Raw genomic sequence first — 18471 nt, forward strand, 5'->3', positions numbered from 1 at the left:
CGCTGCTCTCAGGCAGGAGAGGGTGAATGACCCTGGGAATTGGGATTTGACCTTGGAAATGGGGATTTGCTCAAGCTGGACTTGATGGTGATCCCAGTGCTGTCTGAGGGGTTTGCACTTGGTCTAAAGACAGCAGCACTCATGAGTGGGAGGCAGACTGCTCAGGAGCACATTCCCACCCCATCCTGCTGCCCTGGAGGGGACAGAGAGGAGGGTCTGGACTGCAGGGATGGAGGGATGCAGGATGTGACACAGGGATTCCACCAAGGGATGCTCGTGGATCTTGCTTTGTCTCTTCCCTCCCTGAGGCCTCTGGAGCCTCCTCTCCTCTCCCAACAGCTGCTGAGGGTTTGGGGGTGCCAATGCCCCTCCCTGCTCATCCCCCCAGGCTGCTGCGTGGGTGGCCGTGGGGGGAACGGGGTGGGTGCCTCCCATCCCTCCCTCCAAAAAGTGACGCCTCTGGCTCCAAAATTCTCCTGTTGGAGGTGCTGGGGGAGCTGCAAGGAGGGCTCACCCCGTGCCCCCCAGGAGCAGGGAGGCAGTGGGGAGCCAGGGCACAGCCCAAGGCTGCTTGGCAGCACTGCAGGAGCAGCACGGGGCAGCTGCCAAGGGCTCAGGGCATCGCTTGCAAGGGCTTGTCCATGACACATATTCCTTGTCAGGGCTCAGTCTCAGACCTTGGCTCCCATTTCCTAGGAAAAATGCAGTGAAAAGGGGCTTCTTTTCTTATTTTTCTTTTACTGATTGCTGGAGGTTTGGGGATGGGAGCACATGGGGGTGTTGGGGAAATGCTCGAGGGGGTAGAAAATACTCGGCTGGACGTTTGTGCCAAGGCACCTTGAGCTGCAGTTTATTGAGTCCAAGGCCACCTAATCTTGCATTTTAATAGTCTTAGCTGAGGTCCTCCTGCTGTGGGAGCTTTAATGAACAGGTTGCTTTTTTACAGTACAAGGTTAAAAGGTTTGGGTCCCTTGAGGAGTCTTTGTCCCAGGACACGGCTCACCCTCCGAAGGGAGGGCAGACTGCAGTGGGACCTGCTGTGCAAAATGGTAACAGAAGTCTCTTAAATAACCAGAAGGAGACATGATCAGGGATGATCCCTCCCTTTCCAGGCATCATTCTGGGCCGAGAAGCTGGCTGGGTTTTGCCAGCTGATCCCACAGATCACTGGGTTTCCACTCCAGCCAGCTCCCCCAACGATGCTCTCCAGCTTTTAACGAGGTTGGAGGTTCCCCCAAGCTGGAAGAAGCCAAGATCATTCCCAACACTACCTGTACCTGCCCAGGCTGCATCTCTTCCAAGACCTGGTCTCTGGAGATCTGCCCTGGGCAGGGATGACTTTTGGGCTGTCCATCATGTCCATTCCTGGTGCACCCACCAGGAAAATGTAAACAAGAACCCCCTGCCCCAAGGAACGCAGCCTGGGCTCTGCAAGGCCACCATCCCCAACCCCTACTGCTCCTTCTGGCCCGTGGGCTCGGGGGGCTGCTTTTTGGAGTCCACACAAGCACCCTGCTGAGCCCCCACAACCTTGTTCTTGAGGTGCTTGGACTGGGACAGTTTGGAGAGCGGGATGCCCAGGGGTGTCCTCATCTCCTCCGTGGGTTTCTGGCTCTCAGGCAGGGAGGTGAAGCGTTTTCCCAACGCTCTGGGGGTGTTTGGGGGCAGCTGGCCGGATGCTGTGGCCTTGCTGGGGCTGAAGGTTTTGCTCTGCCAGTAGGGCTGGCTGCCTGCAATGGTCTTTTTGGGCTCTGCTGCCTCCCCTCTGTACTTGGTGGCCCCGAGGGGTTTCTCGTGGGTGGGGGAGCAGGAGAGCTCCTTGCCCTGCTCTCTGCCCGCCGGGGTCCTGGGCCGGTAGTGGTAGATGGGCGTCCCCTGTTAGGGAAAGAGCAGAGGCACAGGTGAGCTCTGGCTGTTGGAAGGATGCTGCTCCCTGCAAGGCCACCTCTCCACCTGCCTGTGCCAGGTGTCCTCATGGACAAATCCCTCTGTCCTTTGGTTCCTTGCTCAAATTCAGTGGCAGCTCAAAAATTCCTCAGCTATTAACCACAGCTGCTGGTCTGGCTCCTGACTCTGGAACCAAACAGTCTGGAAGCTGTCCTGAGCCAAGTCCCTCCTGCCTGGAAATCCAGGACAAGGCATTTCAACACCTTCTCTCCAGCAGCAGCCTCGACACCCACTTTAATCATCTCAGCCCTCATGCCAGGCCTGAAGAGCATTCAGTCATGCAGCCCCAGCCTGTGGGATGAGGTGACTGCCAGGATCTGATGAGAGATGGAGGGGTGGGAGCAGGGAGCTGCAACACCACGGCGGGGGTGGCTCCCATTAGCTGGGTTGAGACACACGTTTGGGTCGGGTCTGAGCACCATTAATCTCAATTCTGGCCTGGGTAAGGCTGTCACACACGGCTGTGGTCACCAGATGTTTATCTCCCCTTTGGGTGTGCCTGTGCAGAGGTACCAGGGGAGCTGGTGAGCCAAGGTGCTGATGGCAGGAGGAGCTGGGTCAGAGGCTGCAGAGCTGGCTGTGCCAACCTGCCCTGCCTCTGCCAGGACCCTCACCTGGCAGCAGCTCCATGGTCAGGCAGTGCCAATGTCCCAAAGGCCCTGGAGCTGACACCTCCTGCTTTGACCAGGAGGGTTGTGTTAAAGCAGTTTAGTTTAGGTAGTCTGAGATTGGTTAAATTAGGTGCTTAAAATCAGTGTTAAGGTCTGAGATGGCTTCAGGTGAGGAGGATTAAGGATGATTTAACTTTTCTCCCTCTGAGCTCATCATGTGCCTGAGCTGGGTGGTGGCTCCTGACATGGCTCTGACTCTTAGGAAGAAATTTGGGTTTCCCAGCCCAGGAACTGGCACCCTGTCCCTCCTGCCCACCAGCAGGATGAGGCAGTGCTTGCTCAGGAGAGCCTGAACCCTGCTGGGTGCTGAGCACTTCTCTGGAAGCCTTTGGAGAGACTCTGAGCTCTTTGCAAGCAGCAATTCTATGGATGTTGCCTATTTAGGAGGGATTGCCCCAAAGCCCAAGGGGTGGCTGTGTTGTGGATGGACACAGCTTGGCCAGAGCTTTATGTGATGGTTTGTGGGAGGAGGAGGCTGGACTTGGTTTCCACATCATTGTGGGCACTCTTTGAGGAAGAGATTGGAGAGAAGGGGTGAGGGGGTGGGATGGTGGTGGGGAATGGCTGCTCCTGGCTGCAGGATGTGCTGCTGTGGTTGCACTGGGCTTTTTGGTGCTGCAGTGTAACCCCAACCCATCACTGGTCTGGAGGAAAACCCCACAGTGGGTTGGGTGCATCTCTGCACTGCATTTGGGCCCAGTGGCTCCAGCATTTGGGATGCAGTTTGGCAAGGAAGAGGCTGATGTGGAAGAGATGCTGGTGCTGCTCAGCTCCCCTGCCTGGCTCTCCAAGGTCATTGTCCAGTGGTCACTCTGCTAAAAACCTGAGCCATGCCAAGGCCGGCTCCATCCTGGCCAGCTGCCTGAAGGTGCTGCCCCTGTTCCTCAGCATCATGCCAGGGATGATCAGCAGGGTCCTGTACCCAGGTAAGGGCCCTGGAACTGGTGGGGTGAGGAATTCCCCTGTCACAAGGAGGGGCTTGTCTGGAAACCTCTGCTCTGCACAGACCTGGGGGCTCTGCAGGTGGGATGGGGACAGGAGAGGACCCAGGGGTCCCCGGTGCTCTCCTCGAGCCTGCTGTGCATCCAGCTGTGAATGGGGTTGTGTTTTTAGGGAAGGTGATGTCCAGAAAAAAAACTGGGAGAGAAATTGGTTTCCATGACATGGAAAATGTGATGTTTGCCCTGGGTGAACTTCCACCTGTGTTTTGGGCTATGCTGGGCAATGGACCAGCACCTAAGAAACGTGGACCCAGAAAAAAAAAAAGAAATATTTGGGAGAATTGACAGTGATTTCTGTCAGATTTGAGTTTTCAAGAGTTAATCAAGGGTTACTTCAATTTATTATTTTTACACATGGGAGAAACTCTTCCCTGCACCTCTCCACTGAGCTCTGGCTTTCCTAACCCTGATGCTGTGCTAATTATCTGCCTCTCATCAAAGGGCCAGAACAAGTTGCTGCAGGAACACCAGCGTACCCAGCCGTCCCCAGCAAGGTGGCACCTGGGACCTGGGTCACAGAGCATCAAAGAGCTCCCTGCTCCTTGCCCTGCAGGGCTCGGGGGTATTTGATGTGCAACGATTAAAGCTCTGAGCTCCCTGTCACTGCCTGGGAAGGGAGAAGCAAGTGGAATCTGGGATAGTGAATTTAATTCCTTGTAAATACAGATTAGATGTTCAGCTGGGGTAGCCTCAGGCAGTTTCAGTGATTTCAGCTGCTGGTTTAGCCCTGGGGGTTTGAATGCCCCAAAAAACAGCGGGTGGGGAGCCTTGGGAAGCCAGAACGAATGCTTGGCAGAGGTGCAAGAGTTGCAGAGTTTGGGTGGGGATGGGGGATCACAGTGCCATCACCCACCCCTGCATGGGACGATGCTCTGGCTGTGCTGGGGATGCTGCTGTGACCTCGTGCTCCTGCAGTGGGATCCTGGCTGCTCCCATGGAATTGCAGCAGCCCTGTGTGGTGACAAGGTCTGGCGTCACCCGTGGATCAGCCACAAAGCTGCTGACTGTGCCACTCGCCCACAGAGGTTGCTGTCCCTGTTTCTCCGCTGTCTTGCTCTGACTAATTATGTGTCCGAGCGCTTTCCCTTTGATGCTAATCACCCTGGCAGGGCGCTGGAAAACAAGGCTGAGAGGGACACGCCTGCACGCACAGTCTGTCCCCAGCTGGGTGTGATGCCACTGCTGATGGGCTGAGGATGGAGCTCAGCGAGTCCCAGCACATCTGTACAGCTGTGCCCCATCCCCAGCCCAGTGCTGTGGGATAACCTTTAATTAATTACCAAAACCTTTAACAGCCATTGCTGGACACCACATCTTTGGTCACCTCTCAGGTGACCACGGCCACGTGCAGGGTGTTATTCTCCTATGTGGAAATTCTGATCTCAGCACCTAGGACAACACCAAAGGTGGGGATGGCACCAAAACTCGGGATGACATCACACCTCGGCTGAGCTCACCGGGTCACCTCCAGGTTTGCAAACCTTTGTAGGGTGGGGAAACATAAAGCTGGAGCAAAAAGTCCTACCTGGGTGGCACTGCTGGGGTAGGAGCTGTTGCCATCCAGGAGGGTGCGGGGCAGCATACGCCTGATCTCCACGGCGTTGCTCCTCCTCTTCGTCACGTCCTCCAGGCGCATGTGCTTCAGGGAGGGGAGGCTGCCCAGGGGGCTGATGAAGGTGCCCCTGCTGATGTGAGGGTCACTGAGCTTCCTCTGCATGGGCAGGATCTCCCCGTTGTGGGTGACGTCCGAGTTGGTTCTGCGGAGGGGCCCGTAGCGATCCCGCACCTCGAAGTACTCGTCCGAGATGGAGGAGGCGTTGGAGCGCCGGTAGCTGTGGTCAGCAGAGCTGCTGGAGTAGCTCTCCTGGTCGCTGAGGGTGATGAACTCCTCTTCCTCCTCCTCCTCCTCTTCTCCCAGCCCGTTGTGGGTGCAGGGAGGCCCTCTGTCCTCCTGTGGGGCTGCTCCTGGCCGGTCTGGCTGCACGTGGGAGGTCTCCGTGGGAGCTCGGTTGGGTTTCTCCTCCTGCTTCGCGCCCGTGTGGTCAGTGCGGGGTGGCTGCGTGTCACCCTGCAGGACAGTGCTGCTGCCACAGCTTGTAACCACTTTGGTCATGAGGACACCAACAGGGACGGTCCTTGGCTTTGGAACTGGAGGCTTGACATCCTCCAGTGCCTCCTCCTGTGGCTTCAAATGGTGGCCCAACGGCGAAGGGGCGAGTGTCCCCGCTTGCCTGCTTGTCCAGCTGATACCTTCAATGGGGCTGGTGGTGGGGACTGCAGGAGCTTCCATGGGGGGCTGTGGGACCTGTCTGTGGCTGGGGGACAGCAGAGGCAGCTCCTGGTCCGAGTTCTTCCTGGCCTCCATCTCCCTGTTCTTCAGCATCTGCCGGTGCTGGGCGCTGGCCTGGGAGACGTCGCAGACTTTGATGCGGTTCATCTGCGACAGCTTCACGTTCTTCACCTTGGGGTCAATGATGTTGATGTAGCCCAAAACTTCGCTGCCAGGCTCGGGGTCAGGCTCCACCCAGGTGGGCAGGTAGTCAAACATGTTGGCTTTCTCCAGGTTCAGGAGGCCGGGGTGGATGAGCAGGGACAGGTCAGCCACGTCGCCGTGCCGCTCGCCCCCCTGGCCCTCGGGAGGAGCTTTGCCTTTGTTGTCAGTCTTCTGGTTTTTGTCCTGGTTCTCTGATGAGGTCTTGCTGATCTGGTCAGCACTCTTGGCCTTCACCAGGGCATATTTGGGGTTTATCAGCTTCTTCACCACGGCGTTGGCGGGGGTCACGGGCACCACGGAGGGCAGCGTCACGGGCTCGGGTTCGGGCTCTTCGCCCATGGAGATGGATTTGAGGCTCACCCCCTTGGACATGAGGTACAGCTCCTGGAACTGCTTGTCAAAAGCCTCCACCACCTGGCCTGACAGCACTGTGATGACGTTTCGGTCCGTCCTCGCCGCGGACCAGGTGAAGCTGGAACAGAAACACAACGGAGACTCTCTGAGCACTCACTGGTAAATAACAGCTCTCCCCAGCCCCAGCCTTCTCCAGGGGCTGATGGTGCCAGCAGGGACATGATCTCACTGTAAACATTAATAATAACAATAATGGGATTGACAAAATAGCTCCCATCACAAATTGGAGTGAAGGGTTGAAGTTTTGAGCACAGTGGGACTTGAAGTAAAAATGTATTTGCAGTGGGTCAGTTTTTCACTTTGGTGTTGGCTGCTTTTCCCATCTTTAAAAAATGAACTTTTAAGTGGATGTCTTATTTGTTATGGCCAGAAAGGAGGAAATATTTCAGCCTCATGTTTATAAAACTTGTGTTTTAGACCTGAAACCTGACCTGGGCTGGTCCGTTTCTACCAAAGTAAGTTTTCCTTTGAACAAACTGAAAAATACTTTGTGTAGGAATTTGTCTGGGAAAGCTGAGGTTGGTGTGAGAGCTGGGACTGGCTGTGGTTTGGGTCTCATCAGCACAGGAACACTTTGTGTGTCCCACCAGCTCTGAGAAGGGTGGGTGTCCTAGACCTGGGGGAGTAGGGAGTAGTGGGAACCCCTTACAGGGCACACTCCAAATCTCCTGGAAAATCTCCCAGTTTAGGAGGAGGAGAACAAGTCTGGCACGAGCTCCTGGTGCCTTGGACTGTGTGGGTTCACATCAATCCTTTGTGACACCTCCACGGGGTGGGAGGGGAGATGTCACTGATTTACCTGTAGGAGCCACACATGGCTCGATCCCCATCCACAAACATGAACTTCTGGGCCAAAGCCCCCTTGAACTTGGTGGCCGAACGGGTGAAGAACTCGGTGCCTCCTGTGCTGCGCACGCGCAGGTTCTGCAAAGCAACGGCAGAGCTGTGAGCAGCAGGAATGAGGAGCTGTGTGAGAGCATCACCCACCCCAAGAACCATCATCCATCCCTCTGGGCAGCCCCTCTGAGCAGTGGGAATGTTCTTGGTGGCCAGCTCTTGGGCTCATGGCTTGGAGAGGTTCCTGCTTTGCCCCCGTGCCAGGCTGTGTTTGCCATCTCTTCACTCGGTGTCTGGGGGTGAGTGCTGCGTGCTGCTGCTGCTCCCCAGCTCCTGCAATCTCTGCAAACGCCACCATGGGAGAGGAGCTTCCAGCCCTGCTCACAGCTGGAGATCTGCAGGGGGTTCTAAGGGAGGTGGTGACCCCAGGGCAGCCCAAGGGAACCTGCTGGCAGAGGGTTTGTCCTGCCCCACGCTCCCCCTGTTGCTGTGCTCCTAAATTTGGGGTCTAGTCCTGCATTTTGGGGGCTGTGGGAAATCAGGCAGTGGGGAAACATCTTTTCACCCTCAGGAAATGAAACCTGGTGATGTGGGAACAGGTCCCTGGAGTGGAGGTGGGTGTCCTCCCCAGGGAGCCCAGTGATGCAGGGGCAGCCCTGGCTCTGTGAATTTTTATTTTTTTTTGTTTGTTTGTTTTATCCCCAGTCTGGCTCCTGTCTCCCGTGTCTCCATGGAGGGCACTGGCACATTCCACAGCAGAGCAGATAGCATCTCCCACAGCAAATGGGCTCCTTTTGGGTGGGGAGAAAATATTTTCTCAAGAAAGCACTTGCATTCCTCCTGTTCCTGCTGGGATGTTGGTAATGCTGTTGCAAAAGGCTCTGTGTCATCACTGGGTCATGCCCTCCATGGCTGTTTTATTGTGTGTTTTGTTTTGTTTTTTACAGAAAAGCATCCAGAATATTTGTCTTCCCCTCCTCCAGCCTTTCTCATCTGCTTCCCTGGGCTCTCCTCTCTCCCTGGAGACCATGGCCAGGCACAGCCCTAAGCCCAGGTGCTGCCTTTCCCTGCTCCCCCATGCCTGACAGGAAAATTCAGTGCAGATGATGTGAAAACAGCAGCTTCCCAGATTGTGTTTTGCACACTGAATGGAGAAGGTTTGGGGGGGAATTTTTTGCGAAATTTGTGTTTTTCATAGCGTTTCCCTTTTTGCTTGCTGTGGCTGGGGTGCTGAGCATCCTAACTGCAGTGTGCTGAGCAGGCTGGGGTGGCAATTCCCATCCTTGTCCCGGGTTATCCCTGCACATGGGGCTGCTGGGAGAGCAGTGACACCCAAGGCTTCACCCTCTGCCTATCACCCCTCGGATCCCACCCTTTCCCCAAACTCCAGGAGCAGCTCTGGGCTTTTCTCAGGGAACAACGCTCCCGGTGCTGTTCCCTTTCCCTCCCGTTCAGTAAAATCTGCTTCTTTAATCCCTGCCGAGGAGCCGGGCTGGGTGAATCATTCCCCAGGCAGCCCTTGCCCAACGCAGCCTTGCCCAAGCCAGATGCTAATTGCCAAGAGATAACGAGGGGACGTTTTGTTATCATCTCTGCTTTAAGACCCAGCTCCCAGACTCTGCCCTACTTTCCTCACCTCCTCCTGCACCCCGTGCCAGCTGCAATATCTGGCAAATCCCAACTTCTAGACATTTGCCGAGCTCTGCAGATGTTCTCCTGCTTTTCCAGTCCTGCCACCGGGCTGCTAAAGCAGGAAAACACCGGCGTGCGTCAGCGCTGGCTTTTCTGGTCTTGGAGCGGGATCCCAGACTCTCCAGGAGTTTGGATTCATGTAAAAGCTGGGCTGTGTTTAATTGTAGGGAGCAGCAATTAAATCAGGCTGGCTGGCACTGCAGCTGGGTGAGTGTGAGGCTTGGCCAGCTCCTGATGGGGGTCCCTGAGCTGAGCCCAGCCAGGTGTGAGGGTGGTGTGAGCTCCTGCGTGTTCCTGCTCTGCCAGGGGCTGGCTCTCACCGTAAGCAAATCTGGGGAGCCTGCCCGGGCACGGGCCTTGCCAGGGGCGTTTGGCAGCGGGCACACGGCTGGGCTGACGTCAGGAGCAGCAACATCACTTCTCTGCCAAGCAACAGGCGAGGCCCAGCCATTGTGGGCAGGAGTGGGGGGTCTGCAAACCCCCGGTGAGGCTGTGGGGATGCTCTGGTGGGTTTGTGTCTGGTGTTGAGCGCAGAGCTTGGGGCTGTCCTGCGGCTGGAGTGAGGGTCCCTGCTCTGGCTGCTGCTCCTGGGGCTGGAATAACCTCCTGTCCTCTTCTCTGCCCCTTCTCCTGCCCTTGCATGAGCACTGTGATGGGTGATTTTCTCTGTGCTCCCCGCTCACACAGGGATGTGGAATCCCAGAATCTCTCGGGTTGGAAGGGACCTTAAATCTCATTCAAATCCAAGGACACCTTAAACTAGACCAGGCTCCTCCAAGCCCCATCCAACCAAGCCCTGTTCTGCCAGGCATCCCCCCTCGTGCTTTTTCCTCCCTGGTTTTCCATGGGATTTGTGCACAGGAGCGATTCCATGTGCTGGAGAACGCGCGTTGGCACTGCCCAGCCCAGCGAGAGCAGTGAGGGCATCCTTGGCAGCTGCCAGGGCCCCAGGCAGCGTGGGAGCCTCCCTGCTCCGCTCCCGGCCCCGTGCTGGGGTGGAGGCTCCGGAAAAGGAGAAAATCGAGTTTTTAATTCCAGCCTCTGACTTGCGGGAGAGCCCGAAAGCGCGAGAAGCGGCCGGCAGCCGCTGGTCCTGCCCTGGGGCAGGGAGCTGGGACAGCCTCATCCAGCCCTGGCACAGCATCTGCTGCTCCTCTCTTGCCAGCTGGTTCCTCAGGAGGAGCTGAGCTCGCAGGTTTGCCCCGAGCTTTGCTGTGCTCACCCCCAAGCATTCCTCTGTCTCAATCCCTACTGGGAACCCCCTGGGATTTCTGATGTAAATCCACATCCCTGCCTCTCTCACCCACTCCCCTCCATCCTGCTGCTCCTGAATTTGGGTGTCACCTCCAGCTTTGGCTACAGGAAAAATGGACTGAACCCTCCTAGCGCTGGGGGTTGTGATTGCCCAGGACAGGAGGGAGCAGAGCTGATAATTCTGATTATCTCCCTGCCTTTGGAGGAGGCTCCCAGACCCTCACTCATCCCTACCTTCAGGTGTCCAGCGTGCATGTGGGCTCGCTCACACATCTGAAGGAAGTGCTTCACGTTGGTCTCATCCAGAATGATGTAAACTCCCACTTTCCTCTTGAAGCCAGCGTCCAGGAGGTCCTTGAAGATGTCCACATCTGTGAACATGTCCATGACCACAGCGATGACCTGGAGAGGGGAGAGGAGAGATGAGTCTGGGACAGCCCAAGGTACAGTCAGTGCTTGTTTTGTGGGAGACAAAGTGTTTTGTGTTTTGTAGGAGGCTGGAATTTGGGGTGGGGGAGCCCAGGGTTGCCCCCAGCTCCAGACAGTCTGAGGGTGAAAAGTCCTCCCATTCCTCTGCTGTCACTGTGGAAAGTTTGATCTCCAAGAAAGGTAAATGTGGCACTTGGGGACATGGTTTAGGGGTGGCTCTGGCAGTGCTGAGTTGATTTTTGGACTTGATGGTCTTTGGATGTTTTTTCCAGCCCTAACCATTTCAGTGGTGATCCATAGCATAATCTACTGATGAAAAAAACAGTTACTGAGGGTCAATCTGACTTTCCTGCCTTTAACAGGCTGCACAAAATTCAGAGTCCAGTTTCTGGCTGAGAAGTTTGGTGTCCCTTTGCTGTCAGCATTGCAGGGAGAGTCAGAATGATCCACAATGATCACAGAATTGTTCAGGCTGATAAAGACCTGTAGGATCATCAAGCCCAGCCACTGAATGGTGAGTCCATCTGTCCTGGTCTCACTGCCCAGCCTGGGGTGCTGCTCCTCCTGCTCCAGGCTGAGTGGAAGGAGCAGAGCCAGGACAGCAGCACCAGTGGCAGCTGTGTTTGTCACAAGGCAGCATCACAGATATTCACAAGCTGGAGCTGCCTTTGTACCCAGGGTGTTTGCTGCTCTCCCAGCCGTGTCTGGGGCTGACAGGAAAATGGATCTGAGCCACTCTGGGAATTTCACTGGAGTGTCTGCTGGGCACTGCAGGTGGCTCTGTGCCCACAGGTGCTGATTTCCTGTGAGTGGCAGCTCGTGAGATCTGGCAGGCAGAGGGGCTGGAGGCAGCTGAGCATCCCAGGGCAGCTCCACAGGGATTTCTGCCTCCCCTCATCCCAGGGAAAAGGCTTGGCACCACAGTGCTGGCTTGTCATTGTCCCAAGGCTGGAAACCTGTCAGTGCTCCCATCCCTGTGGCTGTTCCTGGAAGGTGCCCTGGGCTGGGGGCTGGTGGCTGCTGTTGGCCACTTGTCCTTCCAGGAGGGCCCTGCTGGCCATGGCCCGTGGCTGGGCCAGGGAGGACACCAGGGGGACCCCAGGGTGCTCCTCCCTCCCTCAGGAAGGGGTTGGGGTGGTGCTGGGTGCTTGCACACTCAGACACATCCACTCCACAGCTCTCAAAGCACCGAGCTGCCTTTTAATTAGTTTAGTGCCACAGGACGTGGAGAGCTTTAATTAAGCAGAGGATTGTTATGACACTGCTGGCTCTTCCTTTTCTGCAGGCAATGGGGGAAGAGCAAGGCTGTGTGGGGAGTCCCAGCCCTGCTGTCCCTGATGCCACCCTGTGTCCCCAGCCCTGACCACACAGGAGCGTTTTGGGAGGTGCCAGCGAGCCAGGTGAGGATCATTTATGGCTTTGCCACTTGATTTTAACTGAATTCCTGTTTTTCCTCACCTGAGAGCCTCTCCCATTGCTGTGAATCCTCACTCCCTCGTGCACCTACTCGTGTGTTTTGCTCATTCTTGCTGTCCTGGTGGGGAAACTGAGGCAGGAACCAGCTGCTGGATTTGCATGGATGCAAAGTGGGATGGGTTCAAAGCTCCTCTGGGAGCTCTGGGCTTGGATTTGCCGTGTTCAGCAAGAAACTGGGGAGGAGCTGAGCTGTGTTCCATGAGCCCTGGCAAAGGGACACCTGTGGTGGCACAGTGTGTGGTTTGAGGATCAGGGTTTGGTGGCAGATAATTTGCTTCTGATGCTCTGTGCTCACTTTGCCTGTGTGCTGTGTTTTCCCCAGGAAAAGTTGAGCTCTTGTAAAATGGATGAGAATAGCACTGACCTTCATTTTGGAGGGAAAAGAACATTTTCCCATTGTGGTCCCAGCTGTGCTGAGGCTTTGGTTTGCAGGCTCTGGAGGTGCTCAGGGCACTGTGCCCATCCCCAGCCCTGCTCACACAGCCAGGGGCCCAGGGTGGCCAGCTGGGGCATGGGAAAGGAGCCCAGCTCTCACTTGCCCACATTTTGAACCCAATTCCTCCTGCTCAGCTGGTGCATCCTGGCACTGCTCAGCTCCTGCAGGACAGGCTTGGCCCTGCTTTGTCACCGGGATCTTTGTCACCCTGGCATGAGGACAGTGCTGGCAGCGCTCCTGCTGTGGTGACTGTCCTGGGCTGGCTGAAATCTGCTGCTGGGCTGCCTGTGCTCCAGCCCTGGGATGGGATCATCTACAAATCACAGAGCACTGTCTGCTGTGGAGCAGTGAAATCCTCTGTGCTCTTTGCTCATCTTGGGGAATGGGATTGTCAGGAGCAAGCTGTGCCATGTGGCTGTGAGGAGAGAGCTTGTCCCTTGTCCCTGTCAGCTCTGCCAGCGCACTGCTTGGTGCTGGCACCTTCCCTTTCCTGAAGCCCTTTTGCTGCTGTGTCATCCCAGGAAGCTTTGCCCATCCCTTTGCCATTCTCCTGCAGGGTGCAGAGGAAATCAGCCCTAAATCTGCAGCTGGAGGCTCCCAGTGCCCACGCAGGTGAAGCTTTTCTTGCCAGGGTCCCAGGAGCTGCCAGAATCCAGGGGGTTCAGCAGATGTGCAGTGCTGGGTCCCATTGTATCCCTCTGGACACTGGGCAAATGCTGTTGGGATTTTTGGGACAGCTTTGATGAGCACATAAACTGCAGGATCATGTTTTATAGAGGAAGTTGCAGCTCTTTATTGTCTCACTGTGAATCATCAGATAATGACTTTTGGGGTGCGCCACGTGGGCATTTAATAAATTAGGCAGGCACCAAGGCACAATTAGAGGAAGAGTGTTGGGATGGAGGAGAGGTGGGACAAGTAACATTAATAATTGCTCTCCCCTGTCGACCCTTTCATCCAGGAACAGCAGAAGGTTTTGTAAACAGTAATTAATAGGGCTCCCAACCTTCGCTGGAAGTTGCTCAGGGTAATTACATCACCACAATCCCAACCTGGAACCTCAAGTGAAGAGAGGAGGTCAGAGTCACTGCTCTCTCCTGTGGCTCTGGGCCAAGGTCAATGTTTTCATGCTCTGGTTTCTGGTCAGAGACAGCCAAGAGAGGAGGAGGGAGATCTTCCTCCCTGCCATCACAGAACCATTCAGGTCGGAAAAGACATTCAGGATTGTCGAGTCCGACCTTGGACCCATCCCACCTGTCAGCAGCTCAGAGCACTGAGTGTCACATCCACAAACTCCTTGGACACCTGCAGGATGGGGACTCCAGACCTCCCTGGGCACCCCTTCCAGTGCCTGACCACCCTTTCCATGAAGAGATTGCTGCTGCTGTCGAGCCTGTGAACTTTGCAGCCCGAGGGGATCCTCAGCAAGGAGGAGATGGCTGTGCCATGGCTCGACCTGGTGAAGCTGCTGGTGCCCCACATCCCTCACCACCTCTGCTGTTGGCCACAAAGATGGGATTTTCAGGATTCTGCCTCTCCTTTCGTTCCCAGAAAGAGGAGGGGATCATTTTCATCTCCCTCTCTGGCACAGCAGGGTTGGAGGTTCTGAACTCGGCAGCATTTCATTCCTGCAAGCACCAGGGCTCCTCTGAGCCTCAGAGCAGCCTCACACCCCTGTGCTGTGTGACCTTCCAGCCCCAGCAGTGCTCTCGTGGCTCTGAACTATCCTGGTATAAAGCTCCAAGGACTTTGCTCTCTCATGGAACTCACAGCAGGGTTTGGGGGTTGGTACTGGGACCGGTGCACAGCGAGCGTCTGGGACGATGTCTGGAGCAAAGGTCACCTCTAGCAGGGAATTGTGAACTTCTCCCAGGCCTGTGCTCCTCTGCACGTGGTGGAGAGCACTTTCACTGCCTGGTGGGATGGGACAATTGGGCAGGGATGTCCCCAGGGAGGACAGAGCACATGGTGGTGCCAACAGGGCGCTCCCTTTGTCCACTCTTGGCTTCCTCAGCCAAACCTTTCACCTCTGAGCTGCTGTGGAGACCTTGAGCCCTGGCAGAAATCACCAGGGTCGTCCAGCTCAGTGTCCCCCACCCTTATGAGCACCCACAAGTTGTCACCTGGGCTCCACTCAAATATGGGGTGAAAAACCATGGAAGAACCCTGCTCTCCAGCCCCTGTAACTCCTGCCATCCCCAGACCCTGCAGCATCGAGCACTCGCCCATCTCTACATTTCCTGAGGCACCACAAGCTCCAAGCAGCCTCCTGCATGTCACCAGGGGTGTCACCATGTCTCATCCCACAATCAGGGACTGTCTGGATGGGGAGACAGAGCCCAGCCCTGCTCAGGGGGCATCGAGGCACCAGTGATGAGCGCAGCAGACACATCCTGGAGAGGCTCCAGGGGAGGTGGGGACATGCCTGACTCAGCTCTGAGCAGGAGCAGGGTCTGGGTGACTCAGGAGGAGCCGTTTGTGTGGGAGCAGCTGGGAAGCCGTGAGTAGGCAAAACCAGGCGGGAGCTGCAAGCTCGAGTCAGGCAGGGAGAGAGAGCCGAGGATGAGACATTATTTGTTTTGGGATTGTCCTCCATCCCGTGGGATGTCAGCTCTCCCTTCCCTTTGCCCTCGCTGCAAGCACTGTGGTGGGGAAAATGTCACAGGTGAGGACAAGTCACCTCGATTTCTGTGAGGTGGCAGTGCCACAGCTGGCTCCTGCCCACAGCAGGGCAGCCCTGACACCCCCAGCAGCCATTCCTGTGATGCTGCTGCCTTGAATGTTTTGAGAGATTCATTTTTCTGCCTGAGCTGCTCTGGAGAGGCTCTGCTGGCTGCATGTCAGAGGTTTCCCTCTCTCCTACCAGGATCTGCAAACCTCAGAGCAGCCAGGTGGACCTGACTGATCCCAGCCTGTCCTCTCTGCTCCACAGCTACCCTGGTAGGCTCTCCCTGTTTTGCAGTTGGGTTGGGAGGCTCCTTCCTTTCAGCTCTCACAATACTCCAAGAGCTTCAAAGCACCAAGAAACCAGCAGGTACCAACCCCTCCTGCTCTTCCCAGCTGGGACTGGGTCACTGGGGAACACCAGCATGTGCTGACCTTCAGCACAGGCCACCCCATCTCTCCTCCCAGGGTGATGGCTCATGCATCCCCACTCCCTGCTCCTTGGTTTGATGCCACAGTGAGGACAAGTCTCAACCGAAATCTCTTCAGCATCTGCCCAGCCTTGTCCCGCTCACCAGCCCATCCTTTTCCTCTGAGAGCCAGGATGAGCCAGCTTGGAGCACTGCAGCCACCTCAGCCAAACTGGACCCTCGTGTCAGTGCTAGACCAGAAGCTTTGACCACTTTGGGCCAGGACTGGATGGACGGAGGGCACAAGGACCGAGGCCAGGCTGTGACCCAAGGGTCAATGCTGGACAGCTGGTGAACCCAGGGCCTGAAGCCAGACCATAATCCCAGGTTCCTGAATGCTGTCACACTGGGAATAACGATTGTGGAGTGGCTGGGACACCACGGGCTCCCAGCTGGAGAACAGCTCAACCCTTTTTTCTCCCAGCAGTTTTCCCACAGGGACCCTGGGATGAACAGCGCTGCTGTAGGAATGTTGTGAAGGGCTGTGCAGCTCCCAGGAGTGCTCAACCAAGGATCAGCAGATCCTCAGCACGACCCCATCCCCAAATATTGGTTACAAGGAAAAACCTGCATGCTTGGCCCTGCTCCCTCTGCTCGGGCAGAACTTTCAGCACGATGCCCTGAGGCCAACCCTGCCCTTTCCCCGCGGCACACCTCACCTTCTGAGCCTGGCAGATCATCTTCCTCACCACCTCCTTGATGTGCGCCTGGCCCTCGATGGGTGGCTGCATGTACACGGTGGCCCTGGTGACCCCGCGGTAGGCGATGGTCTCGGGCCAGCCCAGGTCCAGCTGCGGGATGGAGCGGTCGGATCGCTGGGGCCAGTACTCCAGGGACGGGGCCAGCTCCTGCTCGTCCCCTTGGCTGTTCCCATCGCCCTCGCTGCCGCCGCCGCTGCTGCCGTGCCGCGGGATGTACTCGGAGCCGGGGTCGTACGTCTCCAGCGTGTCCAGGATCTTCTTCAGCTCCAGCTCGGACAGGAAATCCCTGATGTTCTCCCTCTTCAGGACTTCATAGAAGGCGTCGGGGCCACGGGAGGCCAGCGCCTCCAGGGCCAGGCGTTGCTCCTCGCTGTAGAAGAACTCGGGCTTGGACTCGCTGGACCTCCAGTTGACGTGGCTGTCGTCCAAGCACTGCACCTGGGAGAAAGCCATGGTGACCCCGCACTCCGGTCCCCCCTCCCGAGGGAGCTCTGTGCCCCCAGCGAGCGCCGGATGTCGGCAATAAATAGGAATTAATTATTCTCCAGTCTTTAAATACACAGTTTGCTTCACCCTCTCCGGCTCGGGAAAGGCACCGCTCCCTTTTCCAGCAGCTCCTGCCACGCCGGAGCTCTTCCTGCCGGGGAGGAGGCAAAGAAAACGCGGAGCTTTTCTTTGTGACCAGCCCCAGGTGTACCCAAGCACCAGCGAGCTCCTTCAGCCCCGGCTCCGCTCCCTCCTCATCCTCCTCTCTCCCAACACAACGCTCACACCGGACGGAAATAAAAAAGCGCGGAAGAAACAAAGAGAAAAGCGGCTCAGAGCAGGGTGTCCCGGCCGGGGTGCCGGCCCTGGTGCTCGTTCCCGGAGCAGCGGGGCAGCCGGGGCTGGGCTCGGTGGCGAGCGCTCCGTTCCAGCCTCCTGAGCATCGCCCTGGCAGCTCCGGGCTCGGGGCTCTGCCAGCGCGCACTGCCGGGGCCGGACAGGTAAGAGCAAGAAGTGAAAAGAGGAAAAGGAAAAGAGTGATTCATCCCTCCGCCCTGCCCCACCTGCAGTCACATGCTGCCTTCACACATTCCCTGCCCAGCCCGATTAACTCTTTCGGCTGATGCGCCCGCACACCTGCGGAGCCGAGCCCGGAGCCCCCCCGAACCTGCCGGGTGTGGGAGGGTCTTGGGAGGCTCCAGAGGGATTTGGGGGTTTTGTCTTTTTAGAAAAAAAAAAAATATTCACTCTCTGAGATTCCCCCCTCTCCCGATGTGCCGGTAATTCAATATTTCCCAGGAAAAGAACTCTGTCCTGTGTTAACCCCTCCTGTGCTGGGGCAGGAGCTCGGAGCCCGGGTGGGTCCTGGGGGGCAGCACCGAGTGGGAGCTGCCAGGACAGTTCAAAGCTGCACTGAGGTGAGTTTGGACTGGATATTAGGAAGCATTTCTTTATGGAGAGGGTGTTCCAGTCCTGGAACATGCTTCTTAGGGAGGTGGTCAAGGCCTCCAACCTGTCATTGTTTAAGAGGCATTTGGACAATGCCCTTAATTTTTTGGTCAGCCCTCAATTGGTCAGGCAGTGGGACCAGGTGATTGTTGTAGGGATCTTCCAAATGAAACCATTTATTCTGTTCTGTCTTGTCCTGTCCCCTCCTCTGTGGGGGTTGCAGCACGGTCACGGTCACATCACCAGATCTGGCTTTGACAGATTTCGTTAATAAGTGTGAGATGAACAAAAAACCCCACCCTGAATTCACCAGTTGGTGCTCACAAGCCAGAAATGTGGAAGCTCTCCTGAGCTTTTCCCTTGGAAGCTGAGCTGAAGACGAATTTCAGGAATTGGGGTCAGATCCTTGCGCCAATGCAAAAAAGAAAAGTGCCACGGGCTGTGTGTCTGTCCCTGGCGTTGGTGTGGCTCATCTGGATCCACAGGGAGGGCCCTGCCTGAGTCAGGCTCCCCAGGCAAAGCTGCCTGTCTGCTGGGCCATCAAAGTCTCC

The 18471-nt window shown here is 56.5% G+C and overlaps 1 protein-coding gene across 1 annotated transcript; it reads right to left on the bottom strand.

Annotated features, from left to right (window-relative positions):
- Positions 1–1266: 1266 nt before the first annotated feature.
- On the bottom strand, positions 1267–16939 carry FAM83G (family with sequence similarity 83 member G). The gene is made up of 5 exons (XM_033074364.1): positions 16445–16939; positions 10545–10712; positions 7327–7451; positions 5145–6585; positions 1267–1875 (listed from the first exon to the last, which is right to left on the bottom strand). Exons 1-5 carry the CDS (start codon positions 16937–16939, stop codon positions 1453–1455), a joined length of 2652 nt encoding a protein of 883 aa, XP_032930255.1. The 3' UTR covers positions 1267–1452.
- Between the last annotated feature and the right edge of the window lie 1532 nt (positions 16940–18471).

The sequence above is a fragment of the Catharus ustulatus genome, chromosome 16, assembly GCF_009819885.2.
Source record: "Catharus ustulatus isolate bCatUst1 chromosome 16, bCatUst1.pri.v2, whole genome shotgun sequence".
Lineage (NCBI taxonomy): Eukaryota > Metazoa > Chordata > Aves > Passeriformes > Turdidae > Catharus > Catharus ustulatus.

What these genes read in the sequence shown, in the direction of transcription:
- FAM83G (XM_033074364.1), bottom strand. Translation starts at nt 16,939, where the DNA reads ATGGCTTTCTCCCAGGTGCAGTGCTTGGACGACAGCCACGTCAACTGG. An exon ending in TGATCTGCCAGGCTCAGAAG is followed by an intron (nt 10,713 to 16,444) that starts GTGAGGTGTGCC and finishes TCCCCTCTCCAG; the next exon opens with GTCATCGCTGTGGTCATGGA. An exon ending in GCCATGTGTGGCTCCTACAG is followed by an intron (nt 6,586 to 7,326) that starts GTAAATCAGTGA and finishes TTTCTGTTCCAG; the next exon opens with CTTCACCTGGTCCGCGGCGA.